The sequence below is a fragment of the Salvia hispanica genome, chromosome 4 (genome assembly GCF_029641045.1).
Source record: "Salvia hispanica isolate PSC_SH4W2 chromosome 4, Shi_PSC_v1, whole genome shotgun sequence".
NCBI classification, from domain to species: Eukaryota; Viridiplantae; Streptophyta; class Magnoliopsida; order Lamiales; family Lamiaceae; genus Salvia; species Salvia hispanica.
Window position 1 is genome coordinate 7,642,320 of NC_142695.1, and position 23,866 is coordinate 7,666,185.

Consider the following 23,866-nt stretch of genomic DNA (forward strand, 5'->3'; position numbering starts at 1 on the left):
CTTGTTCCAAACCCTAGAACTTCAACTAGGGATTATCTCTTTTGCTCCGTTAAATCTTCGTGTGCTCTACAAACCTCTCGATAGGGAACTTAAACCCTATCAATTGGTGCTTCCATTGTTTACTCTTCCTCCATCAAATCAATTCCTCCCAAAACATCAAAATCTCATGGAAACAAAAACTCACGCCAATCTTTCATCCACTTTTTTCCCAACCCCCACTTGTCCAATGGCAACGGAAGCAGTCGCTTACAATACCCCACCTCCGTTGCATGAATATTCCAGCCAAGTTCACAAGAACATCGAGGCAGCCCTTGCCAAGCTCACGACAACCATTACCGTCGCGAGACCAAAGGAGCCGCCGGATCAACAGCTGGTTGTGACACCACAGCGGGGGTGGTCTCTTCTGCCGTCAGTCACAAACGCACCGTTGGGTATCAAACCCTGGGCTGCACCACACCTCCACCTCGAGCCACCACGTTTCGACGGAGAGAATGCCCCGAAGTGGATCTGTACTATCCAAGAGTACTATAATCACCATTGCACACCGCGAGATGATCGTCTTTATCTTACACAATATTTATTCGATCACCCAGCATTGGATTGGAGGGAATATTGGATGGAAAATAACAGAGGAAAGGGCTGGGATGACTTCTTGTTGGCCGTAAAGCAGCGATTCGATCCCGATTTATATGATGACGACTACGTCGGTCGATTGGCTTCTCTCCGGCAAACTTCAACCGTCGAAGCCTATCAAACATCATTCGAAGCATTGCTACCACATGCTTTGCACGTCGGGGAATCGATGCTATCCTATTTGTTCATCATGGGTCTCAAATCACCGCAGAAACAAGTAGTACTCATGCGACAGCCTAGCACGCTCCGAGAAACTTTTGCCATCGCCCTGAAATTACAAGCTTACCACGCTGGGACTGCCTCACCTGGACCGTTTACGCGAACAGAAAGGACCTGCCAAGACCAGCGGCAACCCAACTGTGAGAGCCCATACACAGTCGCGAATAGGGAGCCCGATCATCAGCCATCAGAGCGTAAAACAGAGGTCACACAAGTAACTGTTATCAATCAATTTGGTGTTCAACCTGTGAATGCCGATTTTAGCAATGATTTTGCTAATGGGAGTGGTTCCAATTCAATTGTTTGCGATGGGAGTATGGGCAAGTATACCATATATGTGGATATTGTCACTAAGGAGCACAATGGATGTAATATGGATTGTATATCTGTGGATGTAAATCCCATAGATGACAGTTTCCTTGACCAAGCTTGTAGCAAGGCGTTGAATATTGATAATGGTGTCATCGCCACCGACGATATTGAGGAGCAGTCTGCGAAGGTTCAAGCTCTTGTCGAGACACATTTCTGCACCGACTTTCTTGATTCAGTCAACCCCCAAACCTCTATCGAGCAGATTGGGCCCGTGTCAAGCACAAATTTCATCTGCAGTGTCCTGTAATTTTTTGTCACATCGCCCAAATCCTGGAGCCATTGAACTCCCAACACGACATCAGGGCCCTCAATTTGGAGCAGAAAAAGGTCGATATTGAAAGAATGTCCCTGCAACACAATCGGTGTGCTCAAGCTCACATAATCGCATCGCATAGAAGCTCCATTGCCAACAAATACACGAAAAGGAGAGATAACATGGAGAGGAAGACATAACCTTTCCGCTACGGAGGGTTTGATAAAGTTATGTGTACTGCCCCCGTCAATCAGTACGGAAAGCGGTGCATCTTGTATGAGGCCGGTGAGACGAATAGAGCGTGGCTTAATTTTTGGGCCGATGACAAAAATCCGAGAGACATCGCCAGTGATCGCCATATTAGTTCCGTCCTCTTCTGCCTGTCCGTCATTACGGAGGTCCTCCTCATCCTCACTGTCTTCCCCCACAAGGACGTCCTATCGGCCTTCTCGGCTGCAGATATGCGGATGATCGGGTAGTCACGTGGGGCGCCCTCCCACTGCTGTTTCTGTTGAGGGAGAAGTGGCTTGGGTCCTTCCAGAGGGCGGGGGCCGTTCGTGATGGCGCTAGCAGGTGCTCGCTGGTCACGCCGCGGCCACTGCGTCCGGCCATTGGCTGGAACTGACCGAACCATTGTTGACTGGCAGGCTGCGAGCTGTTGGGTTAGCGCGATGGCGTCGCTTAGTGACGATGGGCGTCGTGTCAGCAATTCATGTTTCAGAGACGCCGCGAGCCCCGCGATAAATAGGGATGTTAAGGTGCTATCACCTACATTCGAGACCTTTTGGAGTAGAGGTTCAAACTCAGCAAGGTAATCTTCCAAAGAGCCGGTCTGTCGTAGAGACGCGAGGCGACCTACGTAATCCTCGTAGAGGTCGGGATCAAAACGCCATTTTATGTCCAACAAAAAATCCTCCCAACTCCTACCCTCGCTATTAGCCTCCCAGAATCCAAACCACTCTGCTGCTGCGTCATCCAACAAGAATTCTGTGAGGTAAAGTCTGTCCGCCAAGGGTGTAAAGTTGTGATTGTAATACTTTTGGACTTTCTTAATCCATATCACGCACATGATCGCATCCAAATCTCTATCAATCTCCAAAGTATCTTTTAATAGTATTTGATTTGATTTTGCATATCTTTTGTAATCTTTTTAATATATTTTGCTTGCTTAGCAAGATAGGCTTTAGGGTTTAGAATTCTATAAATTATAGAATTCTCTATCATTTTGATTCATTGAGAATTAAGAAATAAAATACTTCTTTTCTCATTCTTGTTCCAAACCCTAGAACTTCAACTAGGGATTATCTCTTTTGCTCCGTTAAATCTTCGTGTGCTCTACAAACCTCTCGATAGGGAACTTAAACCCTATCAATATATAAAGCAACTTTTACGATCATACCGATCTTATGGTATACAATAGTCATCGCGGTATATCTTAATACACACGTCATACAAAAGAAGTACTAGTTATTATATATATGCAAAATACAATCACGTGTCTATATATTTGTTAATGCACATGTGATTATTTAATGTGTAAAATGGTCTTTGCGCGTTATCTTTGTGTGTATATAATCACGTGACGATATACAATAGTCGTGAATGCACACCAACACATGGATGTTCAATGTGTAAAATGATCCCAATGTATCTTATGAAAGAAGTACTAGTTTTTGGGAAGATGTGGCATGTCGAGGTTGCTTGATGTGTAAAGAGATCTTTGTGCATCGTAAGAAAGAAGTACTAGTTACAATTTTAAAAAAAATACATATACGAACATGTGTCGGTAATATAATATCCGTTAATGTATGTGATAGAAGCTTGTTAACATTTGGATATACTTAATGTTAAAATGATCTTCGTACATCATACAAAAGAGACACTAGTATAACAAAATTACAACCACGTGTTTAATTTAATAAAAGTAGTTGTTAATACACGTCTGAAAGACTTAACACTTCGATACTTCACGTTTACAATGATCTTCATACCTCGCGCAGGAGAAGACTAATTTGTATGAATAAGTACATTCATGTGTCAATATAAAAAGTCATTAATGGCTATCTTAGAAGCTTTAAGTATGGATGTGCAATGTAATCTTACGATATCTGCATCCTCATCTTGGTATTTAATAGCATAAAATCTTCTCAATATTATATGAAATGTAATCTCTTCGTACACCATAAAATTTGTGCAACCCCATCTTAACTATCTTAAAAGCTTCAAGTGTGGATGTGCAATGTAATCTAATGACATCTGCAACCTCATCTTTGTATTTAAAAGCATAAAATCTCTTTATCATGTTAAAGAAGTATTAGTTGCTATAAAAAAGAAACCCACACATATTGATATTTAATAGTCGTTAATGAACATCCCAAAGGCTTGAGTCATGGATACTTGGGAGTTGTTTATGCACGACTTGGAGACATAACGCATAATGTGGTATATTGATATATTTGCATTGAATGAGGTACTATAAATAAATACAACCACATGTTTGATTTAACAAGAGTAGTTGTTGTACGCGCCCGAAAGGCTTACCGCTTGGATACCTAATGCGTACAATGATCTTCGCACATCGCATAGTATAAATACTACTAGTAATTAGTATAAAGAAGTACATTTGTCAATGCAAATAGTCATTAATGCATGTCCTAGAAGCTTAACGTGTGGATGTGTAATTTATCTAATGATATCTACAACCACATCTTGGTATTTAAAAGTATATGTGGATGTGTAATGTAATCTAATGATATCTACAACCACATCTTGATATTTAAAAGTATAAAATCATCTACATGAAATATATGGAATAAGTATAAGTTACTAAAAAATATACAACCACATTTTGACATTTAACAGTCATTAATGCACATCCCAAAGGTCTAACATGTGGATACTTTATGCATGAAATGAACTCCACTCATCGCATAAATGAAATTCTATTTAAAAATAAAACACATTCACGTGCTAGTATATAATAATCATAAATGCACATTTATGTGTACAATGATATTTGTACGGTTAATGGAAGAAATACTACTCCCTCCGTCCCAAGGTATTAGACTAACTTTTCTTTTTGGGATGTCCCAACATATTAGATTCATTTCTTTTTTTAGCAAGTAGCATCTATCTTATTTTATTCTCCACCTACTTTTTTCTCTCTTCTCTCCCCTACTTTTTCTCTCTCTCATACTTTACTCTCTCCACTTTAACTATTTAAATATCAATTTCTTAAATCATGTGTCCAAAAGAAGTGAGTCTAATACTCCGGGACGGAGGGAGTAACAAAAAGTGTAGCAACGTGATTCCGTGACAATGTATATTTTAACGCACAGCTTAGAGCATCTCCAATGGTCGGCTAGCGACCGGCTAGCCGATTCTTCGCGCTGGCCGATCGGCTAGCCGAACCATTGGAGGCGGCCAGCGCGAAATCGGCGAGCGGACCGGCGTGGGCTGGCCGATCGCTCGGCGCTGGCCGATCGGCTAGCCGCCATTGTGGCGGTCCGATCGGCCAGCGCCAATTTTTGTTTTTTTTTTTAAAAAAAAAAAAACCTATATAAACGCGATTTTCGTTTCATTTTCATTTGCACCACTTGTTTTAACGAGTTTTCTCTCTCTCTAACTTTCTGTACAAGAGCATCATCGAGCGATGGATCACAACAACGAGTCCAGTCCAGCGACGAGTGGATCTCAGACTCCCATGGTACCTGTGGGATCTGGATGGGGGCAGATGGGCGGGCAGATGGACCCGGGGTTTAACATCCCTTGGAATCAGATGATGGGGATGATGGCCGGTGCGCCCAGGGGATGCAGGGGGGGGAACCAAGGGGGTATGCCGGGGGATATGCCGTGGGGGATGCCGGGCGGGGGGCAGGGGAGCGGCGGGCAGTCAGCGCCCGGGTGGGGGGGTATGCCCCAGATGCAGCAGCAGATGATGCTGCAGCAGATGATGGGGATGATGTGGCAGGGCGGGATGCAGGGGGGGATGCAGCACGGTATGCATCCCGGGATGCAGGGGTCACCGGGAGGGGACACGGTATATCGTCCCTCGCTTGATTTTTTGACGGCTTCGTCTCACACGTCGACCTCAGTGGAGACGCAGTTCACTGGCGATGACCTTCTGTCATTGCATGATATGGGGATCGATCTCCATGATCCGGATACTCCCGCTCCAGCAAGGCGGGCCGTGCCGAAGAAGAAGACGAGGGGGAAGGCCAATGCGGTCGGCGAGTCATCGCAGCCCGCTGTTGACGACACCCCTGGCCGTAGAAAGTGGACGGAGGATGAGTACGCCGGGGTGGCCAGGGGGTGGTTGGAGGTGTGCGACGATCCGCTGGTTGCGAACAACCAGCGGGTCGTCAACATGTGGGCGAAGATCAGAGCTGCCTATAGGAGGCACTGCCCGCACGGGAAAGACTTCAGCGGGGAGGAGGTCCGGAAGGGGTGGGAGCGCATCAGGGCCGCGGTGGGCCGTTTTGCGAATTTGTACGCCAACGCCCTCCGTCAGCTCAGTAGTGGGCAGAATGAGGACGACGCCCGGAGGATAGCCGAGAGTCAGTTCCCCTTGGCGGGGACGTACAAGGAGTTCACCTTCTGGGAGTGCTTTTTGTTGCTGAAGGACTCCGAGAAGTTCCGGGCGGGGTGCGACGCTGGGTGGCCGAAGAAGCAGAGGCTGAACTATACCGGCGACTACAGCGGCAGCAGCGGCGGATCCCATGACCTCCCCCCGGATGCTGAGGAGTTTCCATCCCCTCCTTCATTTGCTGGTCGCCCCCACCCGGTTGGACAGAAGCGGGCGCAACGGGCTGCGAGGGGCGGATCCCCCCTATCGCCCCGCGAGGTCCAGTCCTCCGCCCTCCCACCCGCCCCACTCGAGTACACTCTCGATTCGCGTAACCATACGCGGGATCAGATGTACAAGGTCTTCCAAGATTGGAGGACCGCCACTGACCCCACAGAGAAGATGTATCTTCACTCGATGCTCGAGAGCATGCGGGTTGATTTGTAAATCGCGAGGGCACGGCTAGCGGGTTCCGACGTGGGATCAGATACCACGGGTGGCGGCAGCGGCGGCGGCGACGGCGACGGCGACGGCGATGAGGAGTAGAGAGTGGCGGGGCTCGTGTGTGGAAGCCCTTTTTTTTAAAAAAAAATCATGTACTTTTTTTTTAAAATCTTTGTACTTTTTTTTAATGGAATTGATTAATTTTCCCGTATATGTCTCGTAAATTTAATTCCGTATTTTAATCGTAATTTTAATTCCGTAAATGTAGTATATTTTGAATTATTTTTATTGCGGCTGGCCTATGGCTAGCCTATGGCTACCTAAATCTGATGTGGCAGGTAGATTTTTTAGTGTTGCTGACGTGACAGGGGAGAGAATGGCTAGCCTATTGCTAGCCTATTGCTGGCCTATGTACCATTGGAGATAGGGGTGGGTCGATACGATATATCGTATCGAAAACGTTGTATCGTGTATCGTATCGAAAATATCGATATGAAAGAATTTCATATCGTTATCGTATCGAAAGTTTCGATATATCGAACTTTCGATATAAAAAAATTTTATATCGTTATCGTATCGATATTTTGATATATCGTATCGAAATTCGATATATCGTTAAATATCGATATATATCGAAAATTTTGATATATATCGATATATATCGAAAATATCGATATATCGAAAATTTTCGATATATATTGTATTTTCGATATAAAACGATATATCGCGATATAAGGAAATTCATATCGTTATCGTATCGAAAATTACGATATATCGAAAATTCGATAATTTTTCGATATTTTTCAATACGATACGAGCGATATATCATTTTTTCGGTATTTTTCCCCGGCCCTAATTGGAGATGCTCTTAGAGACTTCACACATAATGTGGCATATTGACAATTGTGCACCTAAATGAGAAATACTAGTTATTATTGTATAAAATACAACCAGTTTTTTTATTTTTTTAAAAGCACTGTTAATACACGTTTTTAAAGGCTTAACACTAGGAAGTCATACATACATTGTACAGAAGAAATATTAACAAGAAATACAACCAAGACTAAGCCTTCGTTCTATTGAAAATGACCCACTTTCCTTTTTGGTTTGTCCCAACCAAGATGACCCATTACTTAAAATGGAAACCCATTTATCTCTACTTTATCCCCTCTCTCTTACTTTACTCTCTCCATTTAACACACAAAATAAAGTTGCATAAAATCTCGTGCCGCCCAAGAAAGAGGTCATCTTCCTTGGGACGGAGGGAGTAATTATTATTGCACGACTTAGAGACTTGACACATAACATGGTATAGTGATATCTGTGCATCGCAGGAAAGATATACTAGTGATTATTTACTACGAAAATATACAACCATGTCTCCCTATAATTGGTGTATGACTGATCATTAAAGATTGCTTTTGCGGATAAAAAAGTGATAAATGATATATGTACCATACAAATATGCATACATATATATGTGTGTTAATATTAGGCATCAAAAGGTAGAGGAGGTCTTCCCTTGGCCCTTACAAAGATCGCAGTTTGTATATCCAAGCCCTTCACAGTAAGGACACTTCGCATCTCCTTCATCAACCCATTCCATAAACTGCACAAACACAATTTCCCATACTAAATCTATCCAAATCCAAAATGGGAACAGTAGTTATAATTACTGAAAATTTCTCTTATAACCAACCTGTGGCTCAATATTTGGCTCCCCAGTTCCATCACATTCTGCAACAAAACCCCAAATATATTAGCACAAATGCTATACATACTAAAATTAAATTCTCTATCTATGGTTATTACACAAAGGGTAATATTGTTTCTATCCCAGACGACCAAAAATAACAGAAGTTGTTGAATTCACGATGACCAAATATAATCGCTAGATCTTAGAGCTAGTTTTAGTTTTTTGGCCTCATGTTATGTGGTATGTTGAAGCATAGTTTTATAAATGTAAAGCAACTTGTCCAACTCGGATTCAAGATATAATATAGATTGAGTAAAATTTTACCCATGCACAATAAGCGGCCTTCTCCACGACAGGTAAGGCACTTGGTAGCTGAATTTTCATTTGCACTTTTGACTATTCTTTTGCTACCACTAGAGAGCCTTGAAGAGTCTTCCCACCTATTCTCTCCAAGAAGAAAGACTCTAGCTCGAGATGCCCCAACTTCTGTTACACCTTCGCCTGTTACAACCGGGGCTCCATTGGTTCCCTTAAGAAAACAGAACAAAACAAAAAATATAAGTATTAAATCATACAACTAAAGATGGATGTTCAGTAACATCAAAATATACAGGCTGAAATTGGTTTAGACATTGTATCAACATTTCATTCCATAGCAGAAAATTTTCAAACAACATCTCTATTATGTAAAAGCACACACTCGGACTGGATTATGCTAACTCATTTTCACCTTCAGTGAACTAAAATGTTGATGAACAAAGCATTATTTACCACAGAAAGAATGCAAAACGGAACCAAAATCCTTTGCAATCAATGAAGAATGTGGAATGACATAGTTATATAGAAAGATTTCTCAGACTAGCTGCTTGATGTGGTGACACAAAAGGTTCGCAATTGAGAAGTACCTTCGCTTGGTCAGTTGATTTAGGTTCTTCCTTTCTGGTGATTCCCGATTCAGAACCTCCAAATAACCTGTGCAGAAGATCAGCTGTCATAATGCCATCTTCACGCACTCCTAATGTTGACTGCCAAGATATAGAAATTTATCAGTCATCAGTTCCTTAGTTATCACTCCTAATTGAGTTGAATGGTCTTTATAAGCTACATACTTGCCACGTTTTTACAGCACGTTCAGTGCCACTTGAGAAGCTAGAAAATTCCATGTCCTCTTCACCTGAGTAGAAACCAAGTTTCTGCAAGGCTTCCTATCAAAGACAACATGAATTGGAACAAACAGTGGTGAGTTTAATTAGTAACTTTCTGTCAATGATGTTTGCAGAAGGATCACTAATGGTGACTCTCAAAAGCCTAATGTGATACAGGTAAAGTACTGAATAAGATCAATTCTTTGGTGTTTCCTGGGAAAAAGGGTTCTTCACATCAGGTTTTAGTTTATTAGAACTGTTGCCTCATAGAACTGCAAACGCTCGCAGCTAAAACCATACCTGCATTGCCCCGACTTCATCTCCTTCAGATCCTACTCTCAATGTTGCACTTTTTAACACCCTTTCCTTCTTTTCTGGAGTACTGATCACTTCCTTTACGACAGTTTCCTCCTCCTCGGTAGTTGCCTCAACCACTAATGGAACAGCGCTAGTTCCACTCTCAGCAATTTTGTTCACATTCTTCTTCAAATCTCCCACCTTGAGAGCCTAAAATCAAAACTGATTGTGTATTCATTATTTGAACAAAACTTATCGTCTTCATGTGTACAGTACAGATATATCACATACTCACAAAAGCAAACTGAAATTCGAGTATTTTTACTGTAATTATGTAAATTATGGTAACATATCATATTTTCCCCTTCCAATGAAAGAGAAAGGGCAAATAACAAGTAGAATTCCAGCAAGCATACGAATCAAACTCAGGTACAGCAAAATAAATATGATGAGAAATCGAACATTTTGTTATACCTGCAGCAATTTGGCAATATTTCCGACGGTGTCAGAAACAGAGGCGGCCTTGAGAGAATTAAGGCTCTCAAGGTCTTGAATTCTGAGCTTAAGTCTGTTTATCTCTTGCAGCAATGACTGGCGCTCGGCGTTCCACCGGGACTCCTCCCTCAGCCAGCGCTGCTCCTCCCTCAACCACCGCTGCTCCTCCCTCAGCCACCGGGCCTCCTCGCTGAATGGTTCCTGATTGGATGGAAATGCGAAGCATACGTGGGACTTGGACAAGGGTCTCAAGTTGAAATTGGGTTTGTGGAGGATGGAAAATGTGGGAATTGGAGTTAGAAGCAGCATTTTGTATGATGGTGGGAAATATGGTTTCATTGGAATTGTGTGGTTTAAGGAGTACATATTTGCAAGGTATGACGGTTGTTAAAAATTGGTTATTTCTTCAGGAGGTGTGAAAATCAAATTAGCTAATTCACTTTTATCGAAACTTTAGTATTCATTATTTTGTTTATTGCAATAAATATGCGCAATTTGTAAATGCATATGTAGATTTAAAGGCTATAAATGTAGAAAATCACCATTTGCATTATATAGGGTTTTCTTTCAAACTGAAAAATCATAGGTTAAAGGGTGATGAACACAAGGATATCAAGTAGAGCATGATATTCATGCATTTATTGATTACATACATAAATATACATAACTAAAACAAAATAGAGTTGTTCCCGAAATTGTATCAGTCATAAATATGCTCATCTCCGATTTGTCCGTCCATACCTCTAGGTTTTGAGCTTCTTAACTCCCACAAGGACGGATACATTTATGACAAATTTGAGCTACCCACCAAATAATCAATAAAAAAGAAGCTTGTGAAGCTGTATAACAAAATAAATCACAAGCAAAACAGATCTGCACAGATAGCATCAGGTTTCCTCACAGTCAGCGCCTCCTGTATTTCAGTGATAAACGCGAATCACTACTGTGATGGATCAGGACATTAGTCAAGCTTGACATTAGAATATAAAAGGGTATCCTTGGTGATTGACATGTTGAGAAGAAAGTAGATCTGCAACAAACAAAAAGGTATTATCGGCTCATGTTCCATAAAGAATCTAGCAAAATCACCATAACAGGAATAATAATTAAGAAGTTGGACCTTCTGGTACTGTACCAAATGGGCAAACTCCATTGTTATCTATACTGAACAATCCAAGTAGAGTAAACAAAATAGACAGTGCATGCATTATCAAAGCAAATCTTACCCCCAAAATAGTGGCAATAAGAAGAATGATCCCTGTTATCCAGGCCAAGGTGATTCTAACAAATGCTATTTCTGCGATTATGATCCTCCCGGGTGAGAGTTTTGTTTGCTGCAGCAAACGAGCAGATGATCGAGTATTCACTGTGAAATGGAACATATTCTCTTGCTCTGAATCAACCCAGCCCCTGTGGCCAATGACTCCAACAATTTTCCCTGCCAAAGAGCTAATGTAAGTTTCTAAGAACAACACTAAAAAGAAGACACGGACATATAATATTCAAGCAAGCTTCATTTTCAAAAAGCTGAATATCCAGCCAAACATTCACCATTACTCAAGAAGATACAATACAACTAACTCCTTTACTTCAAGATCATCAGAAATATCAATACGATAAAAGCTTAGGTTAGCAAGTAGTTCGTGCCAATATATTAAAAACAGAATATACCTTGATATGCTGCCTGCAAAGAGTCGAGCATCTTCGATACGGAATCAACAAATACTTCCAGTCCACTTTGAGCAATTCCTTCCTTTCCATAGCGATCTTGTAAAGCCTGCCAAAATACATCGAAGAAGGCATGGAATCATGAATTGCCACAAGATCGCTAAAACCAACCCCTATCCAGTAGAAAACAATGTCAAAGTTCTAGGAGTTCACTGTTTGGGCCAACTTACACATAATTTGGCAGAATTAAACCAATCAGAAAAATTCATATCAGCTGAATAACTGAGTTCTAGAATGATTATAAATTTAAAAAATTAATAACCAAATGGTTTCAATAAATTATGGATGACCTTAATTCCATCAAATCTGCCCGTCATAAGCTCTGCAGGACTTCGCTCACTTTTTGCCAATACTTGATGCAACTCCATAGCCTTTTTAATATTACTAATAAGCATTACAAGACTTGTTGTGAATTCTCTGTCTGCTTGCTGTTGAATTCAAAACAGATTCTTTGAGCTATTTACAGAAACAAAAAAATAGTACCGTCCCAAGATATTGGACCCCTTTATTTTTCGCACTCGTTTTGGAAAAATAATAAAATAGTTAGAGTGGAGAGAGAGTAAAGTAAGAGAGAGAATTCTGTAGAGGAGAGTCTTCTCTACATAATTCTTTTTCTTATTTTACTTTTTCTCCACTTCAACTATTTTATATTATTTTTCCAAAACGAGTGCGAAAAAGAAAGGGGTCTAATATCTTGGGACGGAGGGAGCACCTAGTAACAACAGGAAAACTAAAAAAGCAAGAACCTCTGACATATGAAGTCTCACAAAACCACCAGTAGCGATGGGAATGAGTAGCTCCCCATTCATTGATTGGGATGGATCTTCAACATATGATCCACCCAACCAGGACGCCTGATTACAACAAACCAAAATAGTCATATATTAAGTTTACAAAAGTGTAGGATTTGGTGGGAGGGGAAAAAGAGAGAACTTACAAAACCACTTAGTTCTTGGTCGGAACATTCAGCACTGGTTGAGATTTCATTCAGTGACACCATAGAAAGTTCATCTTTGTCTGCTCATAAACACAGTAAATCCATAAAATATTTCAAGATTAAAGCTGTTGAGGTATATGAATTATGAAATCACAAAGATCCATTACCTGGAAGCTGAATGCCCACTCTTTGGTTACCTTCAACCTTGATCCTCATGGTGCTACTAGATGGATATTTATCTAAGCGGCCAACAAGTTCAGAATCTGCATGCATAATAGCGTTGAGTGTTACCATACACCAAAACAATAGGACAGCAGCGTATTAGCAACCAATTTTGATAAGCATACCTTCAGCTCCTGTAACCTCAACCATCAATAATGCACGGGGCGGGTCGAATGGGTTGGGCGCAAGCACCTCATTCAGCTACAAAACGAAAGTTGCTAAAACATTGACAGCAGAGACACAGCTCGTGTAGGCACAACAGAAGTAGACTCTACCTTGGATGAGCTAGCAGCAGAGAGTGTAGAAGGTGGTGCAAAGCCAAGCAATACTGATGCAGTAGCACCAATTTCGGATGGGGAAAGAGAAACAGTCTGCACAAGATTTTATTTCTCAGTCAAATAACACTAATTCAAAACCAGGTTATGAAAAAGTGAAGCATGAAATTTAAATAGGTTGTCAAGTTATATGCATCCAGCATCAAAGAAACAAGATGAGAGTTTAATCTGTACAGCAGGAAATATGACTATAAATTCCAACGGATGAGTTTTCAGAGGAACAGATCCACTAACAAAATAACCAAGGTTCATAAAGCATTGCAAAAGTCTAAAGCAGTTGGAAACTGGAAGAATCATGTATCCAAATTAATGATTTTGAACAGGATCATAGGATCTATCAAAATGCAGGGTACATGAAGGTGCAGATATTGTAAATCACCCTAAAAGGATTGAGATGGTTATACCCTTTGAATGCTCCTCAAGGAACTCCAATATACTTTAATTTGTTTCAAGCAAAGAGATAAGCATAATGTTCCAATGGTTACCCCCTTCTAACAGTATTACTTTTGCTAATCAGACCTCCTATGAGATATAAACAGACCGAGCAAAGAACAGTCCACTGTGTGCCAATCTCTGTTGAGACATTGTACAGCAAACTGAAGGAAAACAAGCATCAATCCAGGTGTTCAGGGAGGTTTTTGAGGGAATATAGACATGTGAAAGGCTGATAGGTATCACTGATGTTATTAAATATTGGACCTTTCTAGGCATAGGAGCCATCTAACTAGGTTTGAAAAGAGTTGGGTGATTGTGGGGGGGAGGTTAAGGAGAATATAAACCATGAGGATATAAAAACTTGAGAAATTAATTTCAGGAGTTTATGCATGAATTCAAATCCACCTCCTTATTGCATCAGCAGAGAACAAAGCTCCTAAACTTCATCCCCTCAAAGGAACGTAAGATAAGGTCCTTTAGGATCTTATTGAGAATGCAGCAGAATTTCTGAACTTCACATTGCCTCTGTCCTTCTTATATTACTTTGGTTGACCGGCAGAACTAAGTTCATTTAAGAAGCTTGTAGCGATTCACTATCCGTTGGACAAGCTACAGATTTGGCAATCCATCGAAATATTATTTAATTATTCAGTCGACAATATTATATCATATCTCTAAGAAACACATTATCATTTCAATCCAAAACAAGCCTGCGAAAGATGTTCTCATTCTAAGTCATGCTACAGTTATCACACAATCTGCATCCATACTGCAGCAAGCACAGTCGTTCTCTACTGCATCCATGCCTCAGAACGAAACTGAGCGCAGTACCACTTTCCATCTTAATGTACAAACTTGGTAAAGATCATCGCATCAGAACTCTATCAAACATGAATTTCTATGCTGCGTGTAATACTTGGCATAAAGACTCAATAAATTCACTCAAACATCAATGCATAGGAAATCCAGAGTTCACTCTTTAATCAGAAAACCTACCTGGTCTGATGAATGGCGAAGATATTGGCGAGTAGGACTGTCGTGGAAAAGAACTGAGGAATCCCCATAAATCACCTGAAATAAATCAAAGCAATTCAAATTCGACTTCAATATATAGACATTTAGCATTTACGATTCAACAAATTGATCAAACATGCGTGCGTGCCGTGCCTATTGTACGGAGAAAGGGGTGAGAACAGACCTTGTAGTGTAGAGAAAGAAGAGATAGAATGAACAGAAGGGGAAGAGAATAAGCTCTCTGAGGATCCATGATAGAGAGAGAGATGCGCGTTTGATCTGTGTGGTGTGCAACACGAAGATCTGCAAGATGAAGACGAATACAACATGATACGACAACGTTTTAGTCAATTCTTTAGGATTTTAATTATTGATCCACATTTTTTAAGTCTCGCAATATATTATTATTGGAAATCAACCTTTGTAAGTATATCCAAAACATAAAATATGTTTAGGACCAAAATAGTTTTTTAAAGTATTAATAAGTGAAACTTGAAGTTTATACTCATACTTTGTTTAAAATTTGTTATATTTCGAAATGGCCTTTTAGAAAATTAAAAATATTAGTACATGAACTACTCCATCCATTCACCATTTAAAGTTTCATTTTATCATTCTAGAATATCCATAACTTTAAAAACTCATTTATTTTTGGAAAATAAACAGGCCAAGACCATGCCTTTGGAATACTGTGATCAATTACGAAAGTTGGATTTACTCAACCCAATCAACACTAATTTACCTGGATTGGCTGGATAGGCAATGAGGGTCGAGATTACATATCTTTTGAATTTTTAAAACTATAGGGGTGTTCCGTTTGCAAGATTATATTCCGGATTAAATTAGTAGGTGTTTGGTTCATGAGATTTAGTTTATCAACTCAATCCAAGATGGATAATCATGGGATAATTAGTCATAGCTACCCCTATGACTAAAATAATCTCACAACTTGATATTATTTTATATAGGAAATCGAACACCAACTATATATACTCTCTATCTCTAGGAAGATAGTATGAAATCAAGGTCTTCTATTACTAGAACGGTGACCGAGAAGCTTCCTACCTTGAACGAACTACCGATATGGAAGACAGAGAAGGGAAATACAATTTGCATTCATTCATTTCATAATACAATTTGAATTAATTCATACTCGGGCTTTAGATCACACAAGGAATTTAACTAATTCTAAAAACTGCATAGCAACTTCATTTGGTAGATAATTTCCTACTTCGCGCACATGTCCGTTGCCTGCACCTATGCACCGCTTATTCATGTACCAGAAGATTGCCACTTTTTAGAACGACGTAAGATTTTATACGCTCTTATTAAAAAGAATTTAAATAGAGAGAAAAAAGATCGTTCAATATTTTAAAGTACTATGAAAAATGAAAAAAAAAAAAAAGAATTATGAGGGACAGTACACCATGCACTCTCCATTTTATTATATAAGAAGATTAGGAGTTATAAAGATGATTAGAATTAGTTAAATAATATAATTAACTAGTTAATATTTTAAGAGTGGCCTTGTGTGCATATGAGACCATCTTGAAGAGGGAAGTTATTATTAGAGCCGGTAGAAAGAATTGGTGAATACGGTTATAGTCGTAAGTCCAAGTCCACCTACAAAATCATACAAGCACTTAATTGAAAAAGATCATTACCACTCACGATCGAAAGATCAATATACTCGCAAATCTTGATGTATGAATAATTATATAGATGTGAAACAATAATCTACTAGTTAAGAAGGGTGTTCTTAGGGACGGACCTACGTTAGGGCATAGAGTTCCTTAGAACCCCAGCCATTTTAGATGTCGTGTATATTCTTAAAATTATTCAAACGAGACCTACTAAAGTAGTAGAAAGTAGTCATATTACCTTATGACAAAATAAAGACAGAAATAATCTAGAGGGACTTATTAAAATAAAATTTAAAAGGATTCAAAACTAAAGATACATAAACAGATAAACTTTTTAGATCGAGCAGCTACACACAATAATATACGTGATGATTTTTGGCAGCAACCTACAAATTTACTATCACAACCTAATTAGTCACTCTCAAAATTCGAAAGGCTCTTTTTTTCGGTCAAAATTGGCCCATCGAAAATCTAAATAAGTCCAACTGCATATAGTATTATCTTTCACTCGCACCGACGAAAAGTTACGTTCAATGAGACGATATTACACCACTTTTAAACATTTCTATCAACCTTTTCTTAATTTTCAAATGGGATTTTAACTTTGCTCTATATGGGGACACAATGAATTACTGTTAATCACCTGTGGGGTCCCTCTTACTAACTAGTGGATAAGCTAATGATTACCTGATTAATAATTGAAGAGGGGATATATTGGATGGAATATAGTGAGCTATAGTAAATGATTATTCATCTTCATTAGACGTGCACGATGATAATTTAATAATGATGAACCTGCAGTAAACCATACCAAACCATGCACTTATGCATATATAATTAGTATTTCTAGTTCTTTAAACTCTAATTAATTTGATTTGGGTCCAACACAACTTTTTTCAGGATATTGTGTAATGAACGTTGGTTTTAGGCCAAGATTTAGGTGGTTTTATTTACGTGGCTCAATTAATTGATGAAATTGGAAGTTGATTTTTATTTTTGCTTTGTTATTATTTTTTTTTAATATTTAATTGAGTTGCTCTAATTAAGCTTTCCTCTCAATGAATAAGTAGAATTAATTTTATTCTTTATAGTAGTATAATTTTCAGTATTGAAGTGCTTGTTCGATTTTCATTTAACCAAATATAACATCATTTTATGTTATAACTAAGGTGGAAAACGATTGTCTATCCCATTTTATAATAATCAAGTCCCAAATAACGATATCATATGGGTTCATGACATGGATTATCCAAGTTCCTAACTCTATCATGATGCATGTGAATAAATAAAATAAAAATGGAGCTTGATGTAAAATGAAAATAATGTAGATGAGTTGCATTATTTCTGTAGCAGCTTATCAAAATAGTGGGGACCAATTGCATCCAATCAAGCAGACAAGTGCTGAAATTTTCACAACTAGCTAACCCCTTCTCGCTTTATGTGCACACGATATATTTATGATGGCAAAACTATATTGATAAATATGGAGTACTTATTTTACCTACTCATCCTAATTATATTGAAAAAACTATATCAATTTATTCAAGTGCATGCATGGCGATTGGCCAAGTCAAAGAGCATAGATTTATAGCAACGCAAGCAAAGTATCCAACGGGAAATAATTGAGAATAAACGATAAAAATCGCAACAGAAAAAGATGGTCATTAGTCATCAGCTAACTTTTTCGCTTTATTTATTGCTTACTTTACTACTTTCTATCTTTTTTTACCAATTCAATTGTTGGCCATTTAATTTTGCATAAGCTTTGTTGCTATAACGAGGCTACACTACATGCATGGCAAAATGCTCTGATAACTTTTTTTCCATTCAAGAAAAAATAACAAATCAATGCAATAGGCTACAGGAAAATCTGTCTCACAAATAAATAGAAGAAAAGGGTAGGCGAAATAGAAAGCGAAATCAATGCAACTAAATTAAGTCTCCAGAGTTGGGGGATTCTTTTGTAAATATGTAGTTTTTATGGGTCAAAATTCGACTTTGCATACTATCAAACGCTAATAAAATTATAAATATATTATTCTCTCGGTTCCATGTTAATTGAGTTATTTCAATTTTTGGCAAAAAGTAATGCTTTGTTACTCTCTTAATCTCTCTTACTTTATTCATTATCCACTTAGCACAATATTCTTATTTCCGTGCCGAAAAGAAGTGCATTTATTAACAAGGAACAAAGGGAGTGTGTGGATTTAAAAATGATTATTAAATTATCGTATAAACTTTTGTCATTGCTGTGAGTTGGATTGAGAGAAGACTTATAAATAGTTTTAATAGTGCTATAGTACTATGATATTATGATTGGGTTACAAAGATACCAAATTCTTATAATTAAGTAACAAACTAACTTATCCACACTATTATCCACACTATTAGAGGCATTTCATTTCAACACAAAACTAACTTTCGTCTATTTTATGACACGGATGGAGTATAAGTACTAGTACTACAATAAACTTTAGGAGTATGACTGTGCAATTATTAAATACCTCAAGGACAAACTTGATAAAAGCTGAATAGCAAAGGTCTCCATCTCATTCTCACAGGAGATGCTCATATATATCTTCTGGTTAATAAATCATTCAAAATCCATCCACGCCATAAAAACCTAAAAACCGACTAAAAGTCTATTTTGTATTTTCCCACCTTAGTAGTACAACACACTCTACACACACTGAGGTCCACCCAGTTCATGGATATTGATTTTTTGTGTACTAATATTGGGGGGGTCTGGGATTTATCTTGCTCATATTTTCATGGCAAAAACCAGCACAAGTTTCCATGCTTTCTCACTCATTCTCTTCCTATTCTTGATTACCAATTTCCCAAATCCATCAAAAGGGAGAGTGCTTCTGCATTGCAATAATTCTCGTGTGTTGTTACAAGCATCATCTTCTTACAAGATAAGGCCAAATGAAATCAAGAAAAGGGTATCTCATCACCACCACGCTTCCGCTGCTGCCACTAGTAATTCGTTTCACGACGCTGCTCATGAAGTTCCTAGTGGTCCAAACCCGGAATCCAATTAGGGTTTCGAAGAAGTTGTTGATTTGATTTTGTAGCAGCTAAGGATTTTGGATTGCAGGTGATGGAGAAGAACTCGAGCTTAGCTGCCATCAACTGTACATTTTTTCTCAGGTTTTCCTACTATATTTTTGCTAGTTGATTAAGAGTGTTTTTTTTTTAAGTTTTTTTTTTCTTTCACATAATCTATAGTTATTGTATGTATGTATGTGTAAAAGTAAGTACAGTGCTATTTAATTTTTATTGATTAGGTGAGGGTTGGTTCATTCTTACACAAGAATGTGTTCTTATTTCCTTTCTATGTGTTGCTGCACAGTTACAATATTCTACAATAATAAACTACTACTCTCCTTACTCCAAAGAAAAACGATTTTTGTACTGTATAATTTTTCTTTGTTTCTAAGAATTTAGATAGAGTTGGGCGAATGTGATATAGTAATATTTTCATCGTTTAATGCTAAACAATGCTATAAATTACTATTAGGAGTATTTTTTATTACCCCTCACATTTGGTGAATTTCATGTGATCTTCCTGCCTACTATGAGATGGCTATTTCAAGAATCTTTGGTGGCAGTGATTCAGAAATGAAAAAGATGAGAAGTCAATAGTGAAGTGTTGTCTTCATCCTAGCTTATTTTTTTGTTTATTTGGCATTGTTGAAAATTACTATGAATATGAGCTATGGATTTTTGTGTTTGTCGTGTTAAAGGGTGGCCCAAGAAACTAAGGGGTTCTGGACAACAAAGAAAGTGATTTGATATGATTTGAATAAATGTAACCGTCCAAGATTCGAATTATTGATGCTTTTTATGTGACAAAACATCACATAAGCTAATTCCTAGGTGTTTCAACTATGTGCGATATGATGAATTCGCCTTTTTCTAATTCCAATGTTAATATTGATACCACTTTAGGACAATCACCGAAAATAAATTGGACAAAACTTTATACTACAAAAAGTTTCAATTGCTTTTATTTTGGATTATAATTATAATTTGTTATATTGACCTCCCTCCGTCCCAAAAAGTGCAATAGAAGAGATTATTCTTTCCATTTTAATTTATCTCATTAAAAATATCATAATTTTATTTTTAAAATAAGTTCTCTTTCATATTAATATAGTATTTTCTTTCTCAACTTAACTCACAAAATAAAATCTCTTAAAATATTGTGTCATCCCATCCCACAAATATGACATTTGGTGTGAGACAATGAGAGTATGAAGAATGATTTTAAGGGTGAGGTGCAAGTAAAAATATGTGGCATTCAATAATACTCAAAGTTTTAACAAAACTAGTACCACACTTCTACAATACATGACCTTTTTATTTTATAAAATATACTAAGCAATATCATCACACGCAATCTAAATTCATAAATTTATAGGAATACTATAATTATATTATAAAAAAATAAAATAACTTTTAAAATAAAAAATGTACACAAATAATCTTGGGACTAATCTTAATGCAAATAGAGCAAAAAGAGAAAAGCTAAGTAGTAAAAATTACACAAATGATCTTGGGCCTAATCTTAGTTCTCCATCACATAGTCACATAGACGGGAGGCGCGCGACGCCTGAGCCACTCGGTCCCTCTGTCGGCCTTCCTTCGCCTGGCTTTCGGTCTTGACTCCGAGCACCATCTTCACATCCGAGATCCTTTCCATCCTTGACTTTTCTTCCTCCGTGCAGCTTCGAACACCATCCGTGATCGCATCAATATACTTATTATCGACTACAACTAAATATATATAGTAAAACTCTTGATCAAATCCATTCTAGTGAAAATGGTGAAGTAGCCATCCTATCATTTTTATCATGGCCAACATAGAAACCTTCTGGTCTAACTACATAGTTGTATGTGTGAAAATCTCCAACCCATTCAGAATTAAATACAAGAAATCCATGTTTCTTTACACCCCATCGGAATTCACAATAGTATAGGTTTTTCTCAAACAATTTGGTTCGGAGATGCCAATTGACATGTTGGCCGGAATAGAGGGTTTGATTTCCGAAATCATGTTTAGATCTGCAGTGGGTGACCAATGGACTTGTTTCATTCGGCAGATTGCTAGAAATATAAATTTCGTGACGCTTGAAGGCGCCAAAAATATTATAAGCATCACTCTCACTCATTCTCATCATAACCAAACTCACCATTAGCATAAACAATTTTATGCTTAAATTATCCATCTGTTAGTTTATTATGATGCATCCAAATATTATTTTGAACTAATTTATAAACCTGCAGATGTATGAATTTTGGTAGCGTTGGATGTGTGGAATAAGATTTTACGGAATGATGTCCTAAATCTAGAGACTATATTTGAGTTATTGACTACATTAGATTTACGGAATCTTATGTAGATTTTGGTCAAAATTCTGGTTTTATTTAGAGAATTTTTGAAATTTTAATGATTATGATGTGAGTAATAGTTATTTTATTAATTATTATTGTTATTGAGCTTCAGTTTCACCATTATATATAATACTAGCGTCAGAGGTAATAGCGTAATAGGTATGTATGTGGCGTAAAATTGCAAATATAGATAACACAAAATATAGTTCTGTACTTCTCTGTATAACCCCAATCACATTGCTATAATCCAAAGTTTTAATTAATGTAATAGGGGTTGACTGGTTGTATCTATACAATATATAAAAGTGAAAAGTTGTAAAAATTTACAAGATTGTCATTTAATTTAAAAAATTATATTAAATTAAATATAAATAATTTAAAGGTCATTAAATGTGTGATTAAGTGGAGTGGGTGGGATGGGAAGTTTTACATGAGATTAAGTGGAGTGAGTATGAGATTAAGTGGAGTGAGTGAGGGGTTTTATTATGTCATTTAATAATACTGAGAAATTGCAGCAACATTGGCGTCGCTCAAATTGTCGCGGCATCTTGGTCGAACAACCATGGCGCGCCGGCTCCCACCCCAGCGGCTACGGCTGTTGACGCACCCGCGGCCGCCGCGGTGCTGCGAGTGGGGTCCTTCATGCTAAGGATCCGTGCTGTGAAGGCGAAAACAACCAGATTGACGATTCGCCTAAGCATAAATATAAATTCAGATGGCAGCGTTGCGATTCATACTGGTATGTTTGTACTGATTCGGATTTATTCTTCCTATTTGTTTTCTGAGCTTGATTAGGTGTATATGCGAATATATGATGCTGGATTTCTATGTATTTATAATAAAGTTGTTATCTAATTATAGCATCTTAGGCGCACGGTTTGTGATTTTTCCGGATCTGAAACTCGGATTTGTGCGTTCATGGTCAATTTATATTCTTTTGTTTTTGTCCCTTGCTAATGGATGGTTTTGTTCACTTATTAGTAAGTTTCTGAATGTGCAGCTTTAGGATAACTCACAAGCGATTCTCTATTCTTCTAATTAATGTGGATTTACTGATCTGTTCATGTGATTGTAACTGATGCAATCACTACTCCAGTAGTTATTACATCTGCATACTTCTTCAAGAAGACTGCTGATCTCATTGACTCAAAGGTATATGGGGTGAATTGTTCGATTGTGTATTTTTATGGGTCTCATCTTATGCTTTGCTCTACGGATGATCGTTTTAATACATATTGGTTATTGATTTTGTGCATTGCAAATTGATTTTGTTCTTTATTTTTTTGTAGTTTTAGGTGAGGCGGACGGCTTTAAAGATGACAAACGAGTTATTTTACACACAAGTTCCGTTGAAGAGTGATGAATTGTGAAGAATTGAAGGTTTTAGTTATTTAATTCTTTATTGTGATAGATTTTTATCTTCCTACTCCATGATTTAATGTTTAAACATTATATTATGTGATTTATTTCAAATTTATTATGCTTCAATGTTGATCCGTATATATTTTTGATTCTCATATAACTAAAATTGTTACTAATGTTGTTCATTGTTAATATTAATCTGTGCATAGCACAAGCATGAATACTAATTTGAATAATGTTGTAACCGCAATGTAACTAATTAATGAACTCGATTTGTTTTTATACAATATTATAGATTTTTCAAAATTATAATATCATCACATGCTATTTTTGGACGTTCCACTTTAGGAGTCCCAATTGAAATATTTCATAAATGGTCATAGGCTTCACATTCCATTAATCTTTTGTCCACTTACATTTTATTATAAAACTAATACGTCTTTTTTCACCAACTTTTCTTTACATTTCTTAAAACACGTGTCGAACTCAAATCAGACTCCTAGAGTGAGACGTGGGGGAGTATTAATAGTTAATACAGTCAATGAAATATTAAATTATTAGTTATAATGGAACTCAATAAGTTGTAAATAAAATGATACTCCACCCATTCCCTCATAGTAGTGCTGGGAAAAAATATCAAAATACTGAAATGCCGACCTTATCGTACCAAAA

The 23,866-nt window shown here is 37.9% G+C and overlaps 2 protein-coding genes and 1 long non-coding RNA gene across 3 annotated transcripts; 1 reads left to right on the forward strand and 2 right to left on the reverse strand.

Moving 5' to 3' along the window:
• Nucleotides 1-7,697: 7,697 nt before the first annotated feature.
• Nucleotides 7,698-10,509, reverse strand: LOC148927175 (protein disulfide isomerase pTAC5, chloroplastic-like). The gene is made up of 7 exons (XM_089057511.1): nucleotides 10,098-10,509; nucleotides 9,627-9,833; nucleotides 9,291-9,386; nucleotides 9,087-9,206; nucleotides 8,506-8,710; nucleotides 8,185-8,222; nucleotides 7,698-8,094 (listed from the first exon to the last, which is right to left on the reverse strand). Exons 1-7 carry the CDS (start codon nucleotides 10,482-10,484, stop codon nucleotides 7,984-7,986), a joined length of 1,164 nt encoding a protein of 387 aa, XP_088913637.1. The 5' UTR covers nucleotides 10,485-10,509; the 3' UTR covers nucleotides 7,698-7,983.
• A 221-nt stretch (nucleotides 10,510-10,730) lies between these two features.
• Nucleotides 10,731-15,123, reverse strand: LOC148927176 (uncharacterized). Its single transcript, XM_089057512.1, has 11 exons — nucleotides 14,974-15,123; nucleotides 14,772-14,846; nucleotides 13,281-13,376; nucleotides 13,131-13,206; nucleotides 12,951-13,046; nucleotides 12,784-12,863; nucleotides 12,593-12,700; nucleotides 12,137-12,274; nucleotides 11,790-11,895; nucleotides 11,345-11,556; nucleotides 10,731-11,148 (listed from the first exon to the last, which is right to left on the reverse strand). Exons 1-11 carry the CDS (start codon nucleotides 15,040-15,042, stop codon nucleotides 11,080-11,082), a joined length of 1,125 nt encoding a protein of 374 aa, XP_088913638.1. The 5' UTR covers nucleotides 15,043-15,123; the 3' UTR covers nucleotides 10,731-11,079.
• Nucleotides 15,124-22,344: 7,221 nt separating this feature from the next.
• LOC125192476 (uncharacterized) lies at nucleotides 22,345-23,309 on the forward strand. The gene is made up of 3 exons (XR_007171406.2): nucleotides 22,345-22,571; nucleotides 22,833-22,984; nucleotides 23,122-23,309. It is a non-coding gene; the product is annotated as an uncharacterized LOC125192476 (long non-coding RNA).
• Nucleotides 23,310-23,866: the final 557 nt, after the last annotated feature.

Bases quoted from the DNA above. Each gene is read 5' to 3' on its own strand.
- LOC148927175 (XM_089057511.1), bottom strand. From the start codon at position 10,484: ATGTACTCCTTAAACCACACAATTCCAATGAAACCATATTTCCCACCA. The intron at 9,387-9,626 runs GTATGGTTTTAG...TGTCTTTGATAG, and splicing joins ATGAAGTCGGGGCAATGCAG to GAAGCCTTGCAGAAACTTGG. The intron at 8,223-8,505 runs GTAAAATTTTAC...GTTTTGTTGCAG, and splicing joins AGGCCGCTTATTGTGCATGG to AATGTGATGGAACTGGGGAG.
- LOC148927176 (XM_089057512.1), bottom strand. From the start codon at position 15,042: ATGGATCCTCAGAGAGCTTATTCTCTTCCCCTTCTGTTCATTCTATCT. The intron at 12,864-12,950 runs GTAATGGATCTT...GTTTATGAGCAG, and splicing joins AGTGGGCATTCAGCTTCCAG to ACAAAGATGAACTTTCTATG. The intron at 11,557-11,789 runs GTATATTCTGTT...GCTCTTTGGCAG, and splicing joins TTTGCAGGCAGCATATCAAG to GGAAAATTGTTGGAGTCATT.